Source organism: Macrosteles quadrilineatus, unplaced genomic scaffold (assembly GCF_028750875.1).
Source record: "Macrosteles quadrilineatus isolate MER2022 unplaced genomic scaffold, UCM_ALF_1.0 Scaffold_8__2_contigs__length_117827958, whole genome shotgun sequence".
Taxonomy (NCBI): Eukaryota; Metazoa; Arthropoda; class Insecta; order Hemiptera; family Cicadellidae; genus Macrosteles; species Macrosteles quadrilineatus.
In genome coordinates, this window is record NW_026542601.1 from 3,113,544 (window position 1) to 3,135,557 (window position 22,014).

The 22,014-nt window shown below is 34.0% G+C and overlaps 1 protein-coding gene across 2 annotated transcripts; it reads right to left on the reverse strand.

Annotated features, from left to right (window-relative positions):
• Positions 1–150: 150 nt before the first annotated feature.
• LOC128999923 (alpha-tocopherol transfer protein-like) lies at positions 151–20,030 on the reverse strand. Of its 2 annotated transcripts, none has more exons than XM_054426707.1 (7): positions 19,695–20,030; positions 6,910–7,006; positions 5,659–5,815; positions 4,464–4,716; positions 4,014–4,124; positions 2,935–3,043; positions 151–1,718 (listed from the first exon to the last, which is right to left on the reverse strand). In XM_054426707.1, the coding sequence occupies exons 2-7, from the start codon at positions 7,004–7,006 to the stop codon at positions 1,576–1,578; spliced, it is 870 nt and encodes a 289-aa protein (XP_054282682.1). In that variant the 5' UTR covers positions 19,695–20,030; the 3' UTR covers positions 151–1,575. The 2 variants fall into 2 exon arrangements, with proteins under 2 accessions (XP_054282682.1, XP_054282683.1); XM_054426708.1 differs by lacking the exon at positions 19,695–20,030 and adding an exon at positions 7,469–7,529.
• Positions 20,031–22,014: the final 1,984 nt, after the last annotated feature.

The window sequence follows — 22,014 nt, forward strand, 5'->3', positions numbered from 1 at the left end:
AATGTCAGGTAGGTTAGGATTTAGTATCTAAATGCAGCGGGAAAGAAATAATTTGAGAATTACAGAACCATATACACTGTAGAACTCATGACTGGTAACTATATAGGCTGCGTAATGTAGGTGGTTATGGATATTAAATAACACAATTGTTATTAAATAACAACATATATTTTCAAAGATAAATTGTGTTCTACATTACAACTGTAAATAGTTTATCCATTTTTCCCCCTAGAATAAGTTCTTCATTAACAGTAGAGTAATTTATATTATTAATTTCGGTGGTACCATTGCCTTTGATTGCTCATATAAATTTTCCCATCTGTTTTGACCAGCTATAGCCAGTTTATTATTCTAAGGGGAACATAGTGGCCTGCCTCTGCCATACAGTGTGCTACGGAAGTGGCTTGGTTATTAAGTTCTTAACAACTTAGGCTACTATCTATTACAATTGTGTTGGATTTTAATAATGATTTTATTAATAGTGGATGGGTGTGAATTAACAAAGATCTAACAGTGTTTTCAAAACACCTTTAAAATCCCTAACCTTACTTTTACCATAGATAAAACATACTCCCTTAGTAGATTTCTCATCCTAATGGAACAGCTGAAGACAATTTTTTTGTTAGTTCTGTACGGCTTATGTAGAGGTCGTGTTTTGTTTACAATTTGTTTTCCGTTAATACAGTCATTTAAAACCTCGTTTAACCAAATAATACGATCTAACCATAAACAATAAATTGTCCCCTAGTTATTTAACCAAACATTAAAGCACAAATCGAGAAATTAACCCTAAAATAATAGAAACAACATTTCTATTATTTTACGCCCAGTGTGGCGTACATGAACTAGACATGAAAAACGAGCTTCAAAATTTACAATGGGATGAGAAGTCTACTTGTGTTGGTTAGTCTATGCTTTTACCCAGTAAAATAACAGATGCCCCAGATTGTTTCAGTTAAATGGCCTACAAAAACAGGTACTTGTCAGGAATTCATGTGATCTAATATGGAATTACAAACTCACTAAGAGAGTAAGAATCTCAGTACAAAGCATAAAGGTGGGATGAAACATAACAATATTTTTACATGTTTGCATTTCAATCGACAACTTTTAAGTACCGTACCTAAAAGCTTACTATGCAATATTTGTTGAAATGTCTGGTGTTTGTAAGACCACTTCTTCCTTTTATTACGCAATATAACAATAATAAATAATATAATTCTCAATAGTAAAAAAGGGATATTGCCACCTTTCAATATGTTAAATTCAGTAAGTTGGCTGTCGTCTCTGAGAGCTTTAGTGAATATCCATTATCCCTAAGAGATTTGACACAATGTTGCCAAATTTATACAGAATACAGGTGCCACAAACAATGCTATGGAAGTGTTTAAGGGTTCTATCTACTCAGAAAATAAAAAATTAATCCAAATAGTTTGAACGGTTTAAACCTAAGAGCTATACAAAGATATAAAATAATTTAAATAATTACAACATTTGTTATGTCAACAGAGCAGATCCAAAGAATCAACTGATATTACTTTTCTTACTTTTGAGTTCATTATAATACAGGAAGATTTAATCAATATCTAGCTTTTTGAATGATCCTTGAATGCTGCAGATGTCTTGCGATCTTCCTTGACGTTTTGATTCGTCAGTTCTCATCTTTTCTTCTTGTCTGAACCAGTCAGACTTTGCTCTTATTCGGTCCGTTGTTTCTCCTGTCAAAACCATTGACAAATTAATAATAAAACCCTGTTTAATTTGTTTAAATATAGGATATTTTACCATAGATATTATATTAGTTCATCGATGCTATAACAAGGAATGATTAGAAGACCATGTATTAAAAGTAAGTGAAATTGTCGAACTTTATAAAATATAATTTTGTCCTGCTTAGCTCATTCTTGGGTAAGACGATCCAGAATAGATAAACTATGACGAATCCCCAATAAATGATAATAGTGATAATAAATACTGGTGCGGGTAGGCTTGTCCTTGCAAAATTGTTGTAAACTGTATAAATTGTCCTAATAAATAACATTGTCTAAAAACTTTTATGTTTCAATAATATATTTCCTTTTGCAAACAGGTATTTAAATTAGTTTACTACTATCCACAGTTATTTTAAAACAAGAACCACCTCTTATATTAATTTCCTTATGCATAAACAAAATTTACTATAATATTTGTATTTAATTTATTTTACGCCACACTACAATGTTTTAACGAACTTCCCACGCAAGGATTTAGTCCAGAAAACAGCTGTTTGCCGCCGCTTAATCAAATGGAGTTTCATTTATGTACTAGTGTACTGTAATGAGCTTTTACCGGACACCGCAACCAGCTGATTAAAATTGGCAATTAGTGTTATAAACAAAAACGAGGTTATGAGTAGTGATTATTAGTCCTTTAGTCGGTGGTATATGGATTTGTGCAGAATTTTTATTGTTAAGTCAACTTAGAGTAGTGGCGTAAAATATCGTACGTCACTCATCCAAAATGTGTTAACCGGGCTATGGTAATCCCTCACTCTACTTCGTCTCGCACGGGAACGACCACAGTCGTATGGTAAACACGACCACACTCGTCCGGTAAACACGACCACACTCGTCCGGTAAACACGGCCACACTCGTCCGGTAAACACGACCACACTCGTTCGGTAAACACGACCACACTCGTTCGGTAAACACGACCACACTCGTTCGGTAAACACGACCACACTCGTCCAGTAAACACGACCACACTCGTCCGGTAAACACATATTTTCAGGACTAGTAACATTTTATACTATAATGGGTCCGCAGCTGGTTTTTACTTGTAATAGAAAAAATTTGCAAGACCATTATCTATTGTTGAAATGTGTGACAAATCTAGGACCAAATCCCATCTGATTTGTATTGCAGAAACACAACTAATGTTGGGTACCAGCTTACTTGTCAATGTCTCCATGGAAGCTTCTTCTCCTTGGTAATCTTTAGGTAGGATTTCCTTTGGAACATGTTCATAAAGTTGCTCAGTTTGTTCAGGACTGTGAAGGTGAATCTGATAAACATAAATAAAACTCATCACAAAAGTGTTATATTTTACAGAAGTGCTTGATTATAAGGAGATGGGCGAGTTTTGAATCTCCCATTTTCCTCCTTCATTCTTTCTCTTCGCTCTTTCAACTTTTTATTGACTCACAAACTGTATTATGTTGATAATACTAGGTAATTACTTAATATTTTTGTTTCAATTACAGTTTGATTTAAGAAATCAAAACTAGCAGCCAGCGTCACTTCAAAATCTTTAAGAACTTCATACTTCATTCATTAGTTCAAGTTCAAAAAGAGGGAGATTTACCTGTACTGAATTTTCAATGGCTAAGTGTAGTTGATAAGGGTGGGAACGATTATTTCTCATCATATCCCTATTATTTGCATTGTGTGCCCTATTATTTTCATTGCATGCCCAATCTCTTCCAGGCATCTTAAAATGCCAATGAAACATACTATGAAAACTCAACATCTAACTTAAGTCATTTTCTTCTTTAGATTATAAACAAATAACATTACAATATTTTACTTTAATTCACTACAACATCAATAAAAAACATTCAGTCCAGAGGAGTCAGGATAAGAGGGAGTATTTTGGAATGTATGAAAATTTATATTTTAGAGCCCAAGGGGGGCTTTAGCCCCTCCCCTTAGAATCACAACTGAGTACCGTAATAGCAGGATGACTACTTCACAAATGATATAATTAAGTTTATGCAGTTCCTACTGAAATAAACCAGAGCTAGATAACAGAACCCTGAGGGACCCACTAAGGAGAAAAGTAATGTTTTACTTTTATAACTGTTCCAAACTTGGCCCAGAGCGGTCCTGTCCTGGCTGAGAGAGCTGATATTAGTCTGTAAAGCTACACCAGGAATCTTATACAACCCAAAGATTCATCCATATATTTGAGTTTAAATCCACCTACTATCATTCCGTCTCATTGTTGTTTAAACACACTATATGGTAATACTTACAAACTGTAAATGTTGTTTGTGAATGAATGGTTTAATGATGTTCATGATGTGTGTCATCACTGGATTTACATTGATGATGTGTATCGACTTGAGCCTTACTGGCATAGCCTCCTGTGAACAGAGAAAGAAGAACCATCATATTTTATTCATCTGTTTGTGTCCCAATGTAGTATTTGTTTACAAACTATTACGGACCATTGCTAAGACTACATTATTCTTAGTGAATTTATAAATTTTGTACAGTATTATAGACAAAAAGAATTAAAGACCGATATCCGTGCTACACCAAAGTAACTGCACAGCGCTCCCAGCGGTGGACGCCAGAACATATGCTAACCGCAGCACAGCTGTCGTTCTATATTTAGTTTTTTTTCGTCTATGGTATTAATTTCTTTCAAAATCTGTCTAATTTGCATTCCAAATCCTTCCCAATCCTCACTTGGAACCAACCTGAACGTATATGAAGTACTTCCGCACTGATGTGAGGTTTATCCTGGTCAAATGACCGAGGGAGACTCCCTGCATATCAAACAGGAAGATCATCCCTGCAGACATTCCATGGTCTTTCAGGTGAGAGTCAATCGTGGTGAAGAGGAGTTTGATGGCGTCGTCCAAATTGAACTGCGAGGGCTCTGTTATGCTGAGGCGACCGAAGAGTACGTGGTAACCTTTCAGAGTGGGTTTCGGCAGGATGCAGATACGGCTGTGAAAAATTGAATTTATCATAAACTGGTTAATAATTTCATAGTTGGTTGTGAATAATTAAGATGAAATATAAAAATTCCAGTATGATGGAATAAGCAGATATTATTTCTGAAACTGCTGGTGATGGTCATTCTTTCTTTAATTTTGATTCTATTTTTTATGTTTTGGTTATGTTTCTTTTTGTTTTGAGTTGTGATAAAGATAGTTCCATAGGAGTTTTTTTAAAGACTCAACGGCACGACCCAACAATCTTATGTTTTATCGTAGCGTGTAAACCGGACTTTACAAGTTAATACATTTTTGTAGAAAGAACCATGTTTTAATATGAGTGAGAGACCACAGACTGTGTTTAAGAGCCTTTAGAGTATTGCGGGTAACTTGGGTAATTTCAAACAGCTGCTTAAGAGTTAATTATACAAAGATATTTTTTCAAACACCAAAGTGATTGTAATTTAAATCTAGTGCACTGAGGGATTAGAAATTTTCTTTGTAGTTTTGAATGGTTTTCCAAGAGAGTCCATGGAAGCCAACGGCCATCTTGGATTTGAACGAACCAGATTTAAAATTCCCATGTTATTCTTATGGAGAATATTGTAAAATGTAGTTTGCTTGTTTATGGATATATTTTGATCAAACTTATTTATTTTATACCAAGACCTTATTATGTTAATAAAAAAACACTTTATTAGCCTCCCTGTAGCAGCAAACCTAGGTCACCTTTAAACCTAATGTTATATAAATATAGATTTAATTTAAAATCAATTCAGGCAAATGGAAATTCGCTTAGTCTGCAGGTTTGCTACGGCCAGGGTATGTTAATTGTTTTATTAGTATATCGTCTAGGCTGTAAGGACCCATAATACCCTGCTTGCCTAGAATTTTATCAAAAAGATCCCTTAGGCATATAAAATCCCAGAAAGTATAAAGTATAAGAACTTACCAAACATTAAGCATATGCTTCAATCCAGGATTTCCCAAAGATCTGTTGTCAAAGAATTCTGGAGTACTACTTCGCATTGTGTAGAAAGTCTCTATAGCCTTTTTGGCGTTTTCCAGTCTGTAGTAGCAACTGTGAATAAATAACTTTATCTGATCATCTGAAAAAGATAAATTTAGTTTTAACATTTCATTTTTTTAAATCAGCAAAATAAATATTAAATTAATTAGAACAAAATATAAAATTATTGTGAATAGCAATAATTAATACAGTATTATATGTTGACTATGTTAATATTATTGTTGAAAGATTTTCATATAGTAAAAACAGAAGGTGTTATACACTTAACTTAACATCCAAAATACAGGTTGCGCAATGATCAACATGGTGCCACTTTTGTGCTAAAACTAGTTTGAAAGTGATCTTTAGACTACCATGAGCAGATAATAATAGGTAGGGTAATGTTACAATTTAAAGATATAGGTTTAAAATCAAACTAAAAATCAAGAATAAATTTTTACCCAAAAACAACAAATGATTAAGATGTCTGCCATACTTTTGTGTTTTAAAATTTATATCATGAAGCTAATTTTATGAAATATTGGATAGGCCCTAAAAATTTATGAGAAGTTATTTGAAAAAAAAACTGTTAAATTTTTTTGTTTCAAAATGACAGCCATTTCAATTTCTATAGCTCATTTGTTTTGAATGGCTATATTTATGTAAAAAAAGTCAAGAACAATTCTATTTGCCATTTTAATTTCCTATCAAACAACACCAATTTTCAATTGTATACCTTTAAGATATACATTTAAATTATGCAAACAAATTGTGGATATCTCATTAATGAGTTGTTTTAAATAAATTAAGCTGCATTTGAATATATAAAATGAGTTTTTCATACATCTTTTGAAAATATCATCATAAAATTCCAAAATGAGAACCTTCATTAAACTTTAAGGCAAACCACAATGCTTAAATGAAGAGTTTTTGTAATGCACGGCGTTATGGTAAAAACATTTTTTAAATTTTATTATTTGCTGAACTACTATAGAATATGATTTAAATAAACTCTATCAGCAATATAAAGATAATTTCAAAATAATCTAATATATTTGTTGTTTTTGATGGAAATTAATGTAATGTTTGGTTCTGTTCCAAAGGCTAAGCAAAATTAAGGACTTTCATGTAGTATATTTTAGTGCACTGTTTCTCAAATATAGAAAATCTTTCCTCAGATAATTCTAACCCTACCTGAAATCCCTGTTGGAAGATGCGGTTGTTTTTGGATCCATTCTCTAATGTGAGAGACATCTTCTGGACGAAGCTTGGAGATCCACCCTTTGTCCATCTGAAAAATGAATAAAAAATATAAATATTTGTATAAAGTCTATTATAACCTAATTAGGTTTACAGTTTCATCGTTAGTAACGTTTAGTTTATGTTAACGAGATGTTCTATTATAAACTGCTTTAAATTTTAATATGCGATTAAATCACTGTGAAAAGTTAAACAAAACTTACAATATTTCTTTGAAACTTAAAACTCCCTACATTTAAGCTGGTTGTCAAACATCTAAAAAAATACAGTTATATACCGATATTAGTTATTTTTTGAAAGCTTAAATTGCTCAAATTTAATATGTTGACGTTAGATCATTTTACTGATTGTTGAAAACAATTACAATTATTTGTCACACACAATATTCAAGGATAGGTAAAGTAAAATTATTTGTAAAACCATACTTAGTGCGTTAAACTCCGGTAACAGTATTTATATACATATAAAGTACCTATGTTTATTTATTTAATACCTTGTCTACTGTCGTAGGATCAGCTGTTATGAACGCAGAGTGGTCAACACGTCGCGGCACGGCGGGAAACACTGGCGCTACTGGCGGTTCGCGGTCGTAACGTCAAATAAATTGCCCACTGCAAGAGGGGGAACTTGAATACACATTGCATGAAGAGTGAAAAATAGATTACTGTACTTAATTATCAACATAGCAACCACACACTAGAATTATGAGGTTTCAAAATTAATCTCCATTTCACACACAGTGGTAGCCAAAGATAATTAACGTGCAACGTCAATCCAGCTGTTACTGTTACCGCTGTTACACGAGTATGAAGACACAACTTTAAGAAACTCATCAAGAAAAATAATTCTTAACAATATGAAATAATATAACAGAACTTTTGGAACTAATTGGGATATTGGAAGATGCGTTGGGTAATGTTTTGGACCGGTTCTTATTTACGAATCTAGTCCTAATTTTATCAAAACTAGTTCCTAACCTAAAAATCTGAATGTACATCTTGATAGGAATTGACGCCAATAGTTAAAAGTTTTGCCTTTTCCGTGGTTTTATTTTGTTTAGGTTTTTGATCTCTTTTTGCCTACAATCTATTTTATATCTGAAGCAAAAAATGTTTAAAGACAGAAATAAAAAATGGTATGTTAAGTAAGAAACTACTAATTAGTTACCGACCAGAATTAGAATCCCTCAAGTTCAAAGTTCAACAGGTTTGTGAGTTTAACTATGACAAATGTCATTGATTGATTGATTGAGTGGGTCTAAAATAAATATACAAGATAAATAAATCAATGGTTATGTCAAATAAAAAGGAACACTGTAACTACAGCATTGAATTTGGAGATAAGCTCTTGGTCAAATACTATATATTTGCTGTTAGTTCCTACCTACCTAAGGTGAAGTGGAAAAAATATGCCCTGAAGGAGATTAAATTTTAATATATTTTGTAATGTATTGTTGCAATAGGTATTTTTGATATTGAATAAACCTTTTTAGTTCAAAATAATTTTAATAAAGTATGTTTCTCCCTGAATAATCATTTTATTCAATTTAATAGAGATGGGGACGCCAGACTATATACTAGGTGCGTATTTTAATCTAAATACCAGTGAAGAATGAGTGTAAAACCACATCGGTAGATCCAAAGGAGTAGACAAGAACGGAGTGAGATATGATCTATGTAGCTTTGTTACTGACTAAGATCAGCTGTTTCATCAGTCAGGATGATTGATTTAAAGCCCAATGCCCAATGATCAGAGTCGAGTCATTAAAAAGCTAGTTACTGACTATGGTATTGACTTTTATCAGGATCGATGGGGCAACCTTTTAGCGAATTTCCCTATAGGAAATTAGCTATTACCGCATGTGGCAAAAACTTGAATGAGTTCGCCAACCAGTAAGATCGGGTCATGGCATCGCAGGGTTATGGAGTTTTTAAATGTTCAAAAAATAATTATTTCACATTTTTACACTTAAAATATGAAAATTCCTAATTTTCATTACGCCAATGTGGAGCTTAAAAAACAAATAATTTTTAACATTGACGCATTATTGTAAATTGTCTAATAGTATTTAAATTGAGAATAAACATGTCTTTGGAAATATTTTAGTAAAAATCCACTTAGACAAATTGTAATTCGCTTAGTCTGCAGGTTTGCTGCGGTGTACCACTCAGCTTAGCCAGTCATTCCTTGATTCAGAGGGCTATTATTTGGCCTACCACTTACAAGTCAATGGTCTGACCTGACCCATGTCCTATACTCGACCTTGAAGCCTCCAGTCGTTCCAGTCAGTTCCTGGAACCCCATCCTGTAGGACCACTCAGAAGAGCACGTAGGCGCCTCTGAGCTGCAAACGTGACCCTGACAACGTGCGGGATAAACCCAGCACGTAGCACGACTCGGAATATAGTTATATCACTACTGTATGACGCTGCATGAGGTCATAGAAGAGCACTAGTAGGGTTCTTTTATCTGTGATGAGGTGGGGCAACAGGCTTATTTTGTCCGAATGTTGTACATATTACCTTTAGCGATCAAGACTATGGGTCTTTTGAAATATTTATAATTTCATTTTATTTTGGTTTGGATGAAAAAACTAATTCCCACAGTTGGAACACTACAGTGCGTCGTATATAGATAGTGCCTGCATTTAGTGAATACTTTTTAAATAGCGTATAGATCAAATATATTGGATTGATGGATATAACGTTTTTCTGGATGCATTTGATACATATGAGGCTGAGGTACACTTGACAATATTGTGCAGTACATTTACAACATTTAAGCGACCCTATGCTGGGTTGGCAGTGTGCAAAGATTAGTACAAAATATTATTCACTCTTGGTATTAAAAATAAACACAAAATGAAAAAAAAAACACTATATTAAATTAGCTTTATTTTAATGTTACTTATCCTCCACCAGCTTAACAATTAGGCAAAGTAAAATGGTAATATCTTACAAATTAGTCTTAAATCAAAAAATTTGAATTGCCAATTAAAATTGTTAATATTTAAAAAAATAATAATGCAGTTTTCACAGTGACTTTCAGACACAAAATAAAATTTACAGTTTACCCATACAAAAGACATATTTCCTTCAAAATTTACGTGCTAAAAGACATAACTCGAAAAAAAGTGAGTATATGACCCAACATTACATCCTGGTTTGAAGGATGTTACCTTCGATGAATCATCCTCAGCTATCATGCCATCTTGTTCTTGTTTGTGACTCTTGTTTGGTAATAAAAACCTCAGGTATGGGGTCTTGTACTAATTTATCTCCATAAAACTCACACGCTACCAGAATTTCTCAAGGACTTTGAACAAAGGTCATCGCTAACAAAATCACAGCATGGTCGAAAAAAGGTTTATCAGATTGCTTTTGTTTACAATACAATGAAGAGCTCGAAAATTTCTAGTTTAACAATATGACTTTATTAGCATAAGTTTGTTTTAATTAATACTTGCAACTTGCAACAACTTCGTTTCATAAGTTTTACAAGAGTTATAAGCTTCCTTATTCTATACCTGCAGCAACTTTGAAAATAAATATAAAAAAACAGCACCAAATTGGATTATTTGTGTTTTAGTTTTGTCTGTTTTCTTGAAATATGGCGCTGTAAGGGACAGTAGAAGTTATATAAACAGTTTCTCCTAACTTTTTCGGTAATTTATTCCATGTTTTGCTTATTCTTAACGTGCTTTTAGGTACTGTTTACGATTTAATGAAACCCCGTAAATCTAGTATTTGCTCTTTACATACAAAGATTCAAATAAAAATCATCTCGTCTTCCGTCTGTGTGGAAACAGTCTATGGGAGCAACGAGAATTGTAAGTCAAATGTGAAAACTGGAAGAATATGAATACGCAATGCGTAATTGCAGACGCAGTACCAGGAACTAGGGTTACTAAAAGTAGTTTCTGCCGCGCCGCTTTCTAAACTATGCGCATGTGGTTGCAATAAAAACAGTGAGGTTAGATTTCAACAGAAAATTGCAGGGTTTTAGTTGAGGTACGTGACGATTAGAATGTGATATTCATTTTTGAGTTTAATGAAATGTGCAGAGAAATAGTCTCACCAACTTAAAACATAACCCAATATCACGATCCATACATTTCTTCATCGTAATATTTTTTTGCTGAAACAAATTAATTTGATTCAGTTACGTATCATCATCAGATTCGTCAGAGGCATAAAAAAGGTCGTGAGAAGTTTAATCCTATTCCAAAAACGAGTGGTTTGACGTTCAATCTTATTTTAAAGCACATACGTTTCCTGTCAACAACATGCTGACCATTTTCTTTCCATTTTGAAATTGGAATATTAAATACTCATTCTAAGTTAAACCACAAACGTGAATTACGAGTAGGTACGTACTCTGGGGCGGGCATTAATTGCGCCAACTACTCAGGGAGCCACCCGATACGTTTATTAACTACACCAAGTGGCGGCCGTTTTGACTGTATAATTTAGAAGATTAGGTTAAGTTAGTTTATGTTAGGTTAGGATGACGCATAAACAAGGCCATTCCTTCTGCCGGAAACTCATCCTTACGTGGCCTGGGCTGGGCGCATCTAAGGAGCATTTTTGGTGGCCCTTTGAGGGCTTGGCGCAATTAAGGAACTCTTTGGAGCAATTAATGCACGACCGCACTCAGATCCTAGAACCATATTCCATGAAAACCACCCTTGTCAATGTCCTTCCACTGGGTTATTACCTGAAATCCTTCTGAATATAGCATAATTGATAATAAAGAAGATAGAAATCCGAAGATTTTCTCTTGGCATAAAATAAGATGTTACCTGGTTGACAATAAATTTATCAGAATTTTCTTGGTATTCTTAATTTGAAGATCTAGATTTTAGAATTACGAACATCTTTACCTGTTTATTCATTTCATTCAGTTATTGCTTCTTTATGCAATACCCTGATAAGTCAAGTTTGCTAATACGTGTAGCTTAATGCAACAATAATTCTTCCGTCACCAGTGTTCACCAACTGGCAACTGGTGTCAACTCTGGTGTTCACAGTTTTCCGCAAACACGCACAAGAGAATTTCTTCTTCCAAACTCACAAAAAGATTGAGCTGATGTGACAGACAACACGTAGACATGAGTAATGGCTTGATCAAGGACATTCAAGGTCGTGTTCGACGATCTGCAATTAGATCACGTGAGGCTGGTGAGAAAATTACGCCAATCAACACCAGTAATCAACTTCTAGTTTTTATAGCCATTCCAAACTATTTAGAATCAACGTGTTGAAGAATGAGGAAGAACGAAGATCTTCGACAACGACCTAATTATTCAAAGGAATTTTCAATTCATTTAGAATTGAACCTTTGTGATGTAGGAAGAGAGTAAAGCATTTTAAAGGCTCAGTTTACTGTGGTTGAACTACGAAATTACATCAACTAAATGCTAAATTTTTGTTTGGAAATAATAAAGCAGATATCCAGATCCTCATTAAGTGGATATGGTGAATCAGCGGAAAATTAAATCTTTAAGAGTATTACGACCAAAATCTCCATGGAAGTTTTAATTATCATTTAAAGCGATGAGGTATTGGCGTCCAGAGCCATAGTTAAATTTTAACATAGTAAGTTTAATCCTGTAGAACGATTCTGCTTCTATCCTGCATGACATCTTGTAGATATCCATGTTTCTCTCTTGGAATAATTTTTAAATTGTGTTAAAAAGTCAACATCATCAGCTATTGATGTGTGTTACTCTTTGCCAAAAATTGTCAAGTCCTACAAATTCGAACATGAGATTGCAGATAGAGTCAAATTCGCGCAGCTTTTAAACCATTGTCCCTGTGGTTCAACGTTCCAATATTTATCCTGTAAAGGTGAAGGGAGCCAGATTTTTACCTATTCAAAGTTTCAGGCATTGGGATTGCCATTGTATTCATCAGCAGAACACCCCAGTCACAGTCTGAAGAAGATGAAGCTTCATACATCAACCATTACCACGAGTGTTCACCAAACCTTCTTAATTTGTTTCTGGACAAAGAAAGGTGAGGAGGATTTTTTTAGATAGGATGAGATTTCATAGAATAATTCCACGAAATGTTATCGAACGCAAAGGTCAGACGGATTTATCAATTAAACTTTTACGTCAGCCAAGAAGATCCGGGTCATCATTGGTATGATGGCTGCGCAAGACAAATGACAGGACACTGACTGTGACTGATTGTCTGTCCAATCAAGAATCTCATTGAGTGTTTTTTATTCTTTGCTTCATAAGTGTAGACAATATCCTGCTACAATTCCTGTATATATATAGACAATTCCTGTTGGTAACAACTGAGAATGTTAAAACAAGGTCGTTTATCCAAATTACAATTCAAAAACTAAATAGTTATAAACTGAATCGATTATAATTGACCTCTTAACCTAGCATATGGCTTAGAATTGTTATGTTTAGTGAGTATTCATTTTACATCAAACACACTTAACAATGATGGTGAGTATCTAAACTTGAGTGTCTCATTAAATGGACCAGAATCAATCATCTATATTCTATAACCTTCGCCCATTTCACTAAATCTTTCATCTAGGACCTAGAATGTGTATGATGACTACGGTGGTATCCAGTTTTATTCAAGCTAAAGATTTAACTTCATAAATCAATACATCTCGTGATTCTAAATCAAAATCACAAGACACCAAAAAATACAATATGGAGCAACCTTTGCTTAGTCACTTTTCATTTTTTTACTTCAGTCAAATAAAGTCCAGCCAGTCATTCAAAAAAATATGTAATTTGAAACTTGTAGGTAGTCAATTAAACTTCATGACTGCTGATTCATGCACTCAACAAATTATATTCACCTTGACATTCGAAGGTAATTTTTTTCTGTGATAGTGACACTGACCTTGTCAATTACGTTACGTTTGTGTGACTCTTGCGTTATGAGCGACACCGCCGGATATGGACACGTGAGGCACGTGACAGATGCATTTTCTTAAGCAACTAGTTTATTCAAAGCCCTCCACTCTAATCACCACATAGCCAATATCTTGAGGGTACTTAGGTAGTTCATTGTCTTTCGATACCTCACATGGTCATGGCGGTTCCGGAATACTGACAGACAGCCAAACAAAAGTTCACAAAATTAACGAAATTGTTAGGAAAATCAAAATGTTGCAAATGTTAAGAACTGTGAGGGTGTACTGAAGTTTGAATGATCAAATGTGCTTTTGTAACGGCAGGTGCTGTAAAACACTTTTCACCACACTAAGATGTTTTAGCTGTTTTAATACGTTAATTGGTGGCTGAAAGTTACGTTTTGCTGGCCATGCCAGCTGTCATCGTAATTTGGGGACCGAACAGGGTTTACATCCTTTAGGCCGCAAAATCAGCTGACTGCTTACTTTCTTAAAAGAATGCATATTAAATACACAATCAGTATCCATAGCATTGCAATAGAATTGTTTTATTGTCACCGCTGCCTAGCAACTATTTCTTATTATTTTTGCTGATTCCTCAAATGATTTCTTCACATAGGTAACCTTAAAGTTGTAGTTGGGTTGACTATCAGTGACTACTTGTAGTTTTAAAACTCATTGATGTTACAAATATCCATTAAAACAATAATCTATCTAGAGGAAATCATTAGCATTGGTCGTACCGCGCGTTGATATATAATTACATACACAGACTGCAAATGCCTATTGAATAACATAATCGTCTCCACGCGCGTCTCGACTTCCGGTTTAATGATTTAATAAACATGTTCTTGCAATCTTATCTCACAATCTTTCTCGGAAAATTGAATTAAGTGTGGGAAATACCAAAATAATTTAAAGTTCCTTGATAGCTATAGCTCCTTGACGTTGGGTTAAAGCTACGATTTTTGGGATTTTATACTAGATTTATTTGTAGTGTATAGATTTGTTCAAACTGGATTATCCGATATTTTGACCACCCTTTAAAAGCATTTGGCAAAAGTAGTGAAGTTGGATAGTCAATGATAGCATAGTATGACTATGCGCCATCATTGATGATATTAGGAGGCGTGGGCTCGGCCCGTTACCTACTGGAGTATGATCAGAACCAGGATAGAAATAACATACCTAGAACATAACGTGTTCAAACTTAAATAATTTTGGATTTAACTGGAATTTGTTAAATATATAAATGGATCACGTGATATTAATTGCTAAAGAAAAACATTTTGGACGGAGCATGTAGCTGTTTACTTATGTAAAATGAAATGCATACGACATTTTATTGGATGTTTTATTGGTATACGGTTATAAAGCTAATTCTCTAAAGGAATTATCCAGATTTTTAAGTCTAATTTGTACTGATGAATGCAAATTAGACTTACAAAATCTGGATGAATATTATTGTTTAGCTTGCCCGACAGACGTCGTCCTGTCCTAATGTGGTTTTATGTCAAATGCTCGTTCATTTTCAAGATGAGCTCGTTCGGATCGCTCAATCACGTCCTGGTTGAAGTTCGTTAGCTAAGTTCACTCACATTTTGGTTGGAGCCATCGATATATAACTACGATGTAATAAATAATATCGATATATATACTGTAGTTATATAGGCTATCGATGGTTGGAGCTCGCTCACTCGCCTTCAGGTTTAGCTCGTTCGCTACGCTCGCTCGCCTCCAGGTTGAAGTGAGTGAGCTAATGTAAAGGCCATTTTTTTATTTTTTAAATCAAATTACTAAATAATGGTGGATGGATTCTAAATTTTCTTACATAAAAACCTTCCCCTGGCACTAAGGAACACAACAAAAAAAAGTGTCATCCAATTCGGTGCACTCGTTCTCGAGTCATGGAATACCATCAAAAAAGGTATTCATTTTTATTCATATAGATTTACGATGGAAAATCCATTTTCATCATGATTTCTTATCCACTGCACTATGTAAAACACATCTTGACTTTATGTGAAGTCTTATGTTTTGAATTCAACCTGTCTGTTTCTTACACAAAATATATAATAATAGCATAACAGTTATATATCATCCACCTCCTACAACGCAGCCTTATCTTTAATCTATAATCTTCTAACCATATTACTTTTTATGAAATCTTAAATGCCATAATAATCTCAGTAATAAATCATCTCTCCCGTCCTAAAAAACCCTTTTATTAGTTAGATTATGTAACGCAACAGCTATACAGACGTGATAGGAACATGTAGTCTAAACAAGACCCATTAAAGTGCAATTTGCATTTGAATGATGTTTTTGCGAATCCTCTGACCTGATTCTTCTTCTACTTCTCACTGTGGTCAAGTTCAGCTGTTTTCCTTGTAGTTAAATAGGCTCTTTATTATGTCCCTAATAGATGCCCGATTTCAGGAAATAATATCCCCACCGCAGCAAATATTCAGACTACCCTAAGTGATTGTTTTCCATTTACCTGGTTAGAGTTTCACTTGAATCTGTTTGAATAACATTTGATTAAATGAATACCTAGAATCTCTGCTACAGTGATGGTAATGAATTGCTGTTTTATGTAAAATATTAAATCGCTTAGTATAAATATAAAATAAATACATTTGCTCGAAATATATCCAAAAGCTACCCAAATACAAAGTTTGCTTATTCTTCATAAGAATAACATAGAAATTTTTAATTCCCTCTTTAATCAATAACTGTACAAAAAACTTCTATTAGAACAATATTCTAAATTATTTGTTTTTAAGCTCTTCACAATGGAAGCGATAAATTAGTATCTTCCATGTTCTGAGGATAAAAAATTGGGAAACCCAATAATTAGCTCATAAAATCCCTCATAAACCCCCCTTCCCATGGTCTGATGATGCTGGTTCGCAAACGCATTTCATTTTATCCCGTCATACAGCTACAAACCAAATTTCATAAAAATCTGACAAAAGTTACTCAAGTAATCGCGTTCACGGACATTATTATGTGGCCTCTTGGGACATCGAAATGAAAAATTAAATCGGTCCCAGGCCTAGGTCTTATCTTATTCAAATCGGACGAGTTTCAAGCAAACGCAAGGTGAACAACCGACGTAACAATTATTTTTATAAGGTTTTTCTATGATTAAAAATCAATAGCTCCAGTATTGTTTATGTTTTTTTTATGTTTGAGACTCAAAATAATCAGTAAATTATAGGCTTTAATTTGAGCTATTGATCGTTTGAATCAGTTAAGTTCAAGATACTGCATTACTCAATTAATAACCACAAATTCGATTATTTCTCGGATATTTATTTCAACGCTGCGGAGCAGCATAGGTCCTCTAGTGTCAATTTAAAAGTTTAGCTACAATCTTCTCTTTCCCAAAGCATAATGCTTTAGATTACGCGTAATAACACATGGGATTACATAAACGTAATTTTGAAGCAGAAGCCAATGTAAATAGCGTATTAATCGCGCCACAACACGTCGGAAATCAAAACCAATCAACTATCAATGATGACTTGATCGCGAGATTTTATTTACACGTCTCTGCTACTATGCTGCTATCCTTTCCATGGCTGAAGAGGACTAAGTCCTAAAACAGCCTCAGTCCAGTAGGGTTTCAGCTCTCTGGATTTGAACATCACAAAGAACAGAACAGAACAGCAAGTCTTATCTTATCAGACTCTAGCTGATTGGTTAAAGATCTTCAATGATGACTTGATCGCGTGGTTTTAGCAAAGTCTTATCTTATCAGACTCTACAGCTGATCGGTTAAAGATCAATGATGACTTGATCGCGAGGTTTTAGCAAAGTCTTATCTTATCAGACTCGCCAGCTGATCAGTAAAGATCTTTCCCTAAGCCAGATACTTAGTCATTTCCTTATTACAGTGTTTTGATGTTTGTCTTTGAAGGTGTCAGCAAAACAAATTCTTAGAACAGAGAGTGCGGAAGTTTCACTGTATATTAACGGCCATTAAGTACATTCACTTAAGGGGATTTCTATTGACGAGTACAACACTATTTAATCTCACTCAACAATAAATGACGGAAATTTTGTTGATTTTGAGGAAGGGAATTTGTTGGCACTTTTATCACACAATCTTGTTTGCAAGCTTTTGTAAAATTAGATTCACCAGTTGTAAAATGGCATTGCTATGTAAAAACACAATTCAACAGTTCAGTGAGTTACGCCATAGATGAGCCATAAATCAGCTGTTCCGCTCGATTTATGTAGGGTAGATGATGTTTATTATTATTATCAACACGAAAGTGGAAAGAATAGTAAGAAAAATCTTCCTCTAGATATATCCCATAGAAACACCTCTTTTAAACTGTCTCCAGCTAACTCTTAAGGATTGATTGGGATTAAGGATCCATAAGAAGATTAAGGATCCATAAGAGGATTAAGGATCCATAAGAGTGAATGTTCAATAAGCAGTTTAAAATTTATAAAAAAACATTGTTTTGTCAACAGTTTCTAAATTTGTTGTGATTTTTAAAATAAATCCACTTAAACTAAACAAAATAACATTGACAACAAATAATGTACTTTGAATACGAAGAAAATCATAGGAGCTTTGTTTTTATGATCTATAAGGGTAATTGGTATATCCTATTATATAAGACCATAGCGAACCTAACATCCTTGTACCAAGAGCGGGTGGGCGTACTCATACACTATAAAGTTAACCGTTGTACAAGAATAACCTCAAGTCCTTTTTTACACGTTTTCCTCTTTTTTCCGAATTCACACTTATATTGTTTTACACGTTACAGAAAATTAAATCTTCAAAAAATTATTAACAGTGCAAATGTGTTTAGCTATAATATTAATCTCAAAATATTTATCACAGTGTTTTAGTTTTTGAAAGTTTTTTTATTCTGTATTGTATAGCTTTATTTTGTATAATATGACACAGACTAGTCTGATCCATGCCACGAAGAGTGATTTTTTGTAAGTTGTGATTGTGATTCTAAACAGAATCAGTAACTATCATATATATCATCCTAATAAATGCGTGGTAAAATGTGGGTTTGACTCAATCTGCGCTTCGTTGGAATAACAAGCAATCGAAATTCGCGGTTATCCTTAGATGTAAAATACATACTACTCACAAAATTATTCTGTAAATCTTATAGGGCCATGAAATAACATTGTTGCTTTCATTTCAAATTAAATTATTTTCCAATTTGCACCTTATCTTTAAGTAATTCAATCGACTTTGAACCCGAAAGATCAACAAAACGGCCATGTTCAATTCAAGGTAATTATATGTTGAACTATTCATATTACACAATATAAATATACAAAACAGAAACAGGAAATTTAAAGGCATAAATTTAATCTTTACATTGATTTTCTATAGATACAAAAGCCTATGGAATTTTGCGTATGGTCCGTACGTAGTATAGTAAATAACTAGCAAAATCGACAAAAGCGTTCAATTTAGGTCCTACGAATTCAAATGATATCCTTAATATAGTGTTTGCCTACCTATATAGGGAAATTAAACTCCTAATCAATAAATGAAGCACATTTACGATAAGAAGAGTTCTGATCTTTTTTATAGATATATTGTACACTAGCTCTTTGTATTAAACATAATTAAAATAAAATTTTAGTCCTAAATGATGTAAAATAAATTACTATCAAAATTTTCAAAATATAACCATAAAGTTTAAAACTATATTTTACTGTTAAATTTAACAACAGATTATCTAAACTCCAACTCTTAACACTTTTGAAATTATTAACAACTTTATTCTGTTATTTTATCCAACTAAAATCTTAACATTCGAATCATTAATACGTACCTTTGGGATATTTCGAGCGAATACTGTAAGACACTACGGATGCCGCGCGAACTTCCAGCAATGAACAGCTAAGTCAAAGGAAAGCGTGGAGCGAAGAACAAGAAGTGGGGATATCACAACCGGACGTCACAACACAAATCAGCTGATTTACTTAGATCAAACCTCACAAGGATGGACATAACCTTCAAAATATGCACCGCACATAACCTACAAACCTCGAGTTTGTCACAGATGTGGCGAGTTGTGGAGTAAAAGTGAAAGCACTTTCACTGGAGGAGGTTAATGTTACGTGGTCTTTACTTCCTGTCTTCCCGATCTCCAGGTCACAAAGGTTGTTGAACCAGTCGGCAAGAGTTTTCTCCAATATGATGTAACATGAGCAGCTTCAACTGGTGGGTAAGGTCTCAAGGATGTTACTTTGTTTACCTTCAACTTCCATTCTTGTTTGGTGCCAGTCACGCCTTGAGTCCTTGCGCGTCTAGAATTGTATTAAATTTTTGTCGTCATAACTCCTTTGTAGTAATCTTAAGTATTTGTAACGATGAGATCTACGCAAACCTATAGTTTGATCAAAGAGGAATGATCATTATGTACTTTCAAAATCCCAATAATAGTCCACAATATCTCTATATATCTGGTAAAGAAATTATTCAAATACTTTTAATTCTTCAACAATATATTTTTTTTAAATATTTCTAGCTTTGTCAATAGCATTTATTTCTAGTGTTACCAATTAAGTAAATCTAATATCACACTATCATTTAAGTTATAACCAAAAATTTACATCTCCAAGAAAATCGAAACACAACCCGCTTTGGTAAATCCTAAAGCCACGACTCGGAATGTTTACTACCAATGTTTAGAATATTCAAAAGAAAGTTGTTACTTTTTGACGATACGTCATATCATAGACAAAAAGAACGTCAGCTGAGCTGGAGCAGCTTGGAGCATCGTGTAGTTACGGCGTACGCGCTACGTAACTACACGGCGCTCCCAGCGGTGTGCGCCAGAACCTATGGTAACCGCAGCATGGATGCCAGTCCATATTTAATTATTTATGTATATGGTCATATTCAACGTTGTCATCGGGTTTTCAGTGCGTTATCCACAAGAAAACCACAACAGATCAAAGAATATTGTTACTGTAATATTTTCTGTTATCTTTTGAAATCAGCATTTGGTCGAAAACCATGTTAGACCCAAAGTGCACGACAAAATGATTAGACCTAGTGTAAATATTTTAAACAACAGCTGATATCAACAACACGCTATTTTTCACCACACTATACCCTATTACCACTATTCGCCACAATAAGAATGTACACTAACAGCATAGATAAAACAAGGAGTATCTTTATCTATGCTAACAGTCAACACAACTTTAAGGTTATGTGAAGAAATCACTTGAGGAATCAGCAAAAATAATAATAAATAGTTGCTAGGCAACGGTGATACTGATTGTGTATTTAGCATTCATGTTTGAAGAAAGTAAGCGGACAGCTGATTTTACGGCCCTAGGGATGTACCCTGCTCGGTCCCCAAATGACGATGACAGCTGGCTTGGTCGGCAAAACGTAACTTATTTCAGCCACCAATTAACGTATGTAAAACAGCTAAAAACATCATAGTGTGGTGAAAATATATTTTCCTTACTAAGGCGTTTGGCTCTTTTCGGCCCAAGCTCAAGTTTTGTAAACTGGCTAGGATTGAAAAGACGCTTTTAGCCCATGTGATTAATCATGTCTTTTGTCTAATTGCAACATAATAAACTAAGTCTGAAAACAAAAATTCATCAACAATTACCTCTCAAAATGATTTCCTTGTTTTCAAAACTTTGCTAAAGCCCAGCTGTTTAGATATTTGTGATTATTTAGTTCGGTATATTACGATGATGTTAGTGTACATTACTATTGATACGTCGAATAATTGATAAGAATGCAAGAAAAAGGATAAGCCATAGCCAATCAAAATAATCGGACCAATAATTCAACATTTTTGCCCAAGCTGGACTCTGAATATTCTCCCGTCCTAATAACCTTCTTCACGCAACCTTAATTCAACTGTCCACCTCAACGATTAATTAATGGAAAAATCTACTGGGAAATGTTTAGTATGGAATTGGATAAATGTGTCGGAAAATATGCCAAAATTATCGTCTTGCAGAAATTGCAAACTCTGTTAAAATATTTGTTAGTAAATTATTAAAATGGTTGTCAAAAAGCTATCTTGAAACCCTCACCTCCCACTCCACAACGACTACTAACATCCCCCAATGACACATTAGAAGATTATGGCAGCGGTTTATGTTGAGATTATAAGA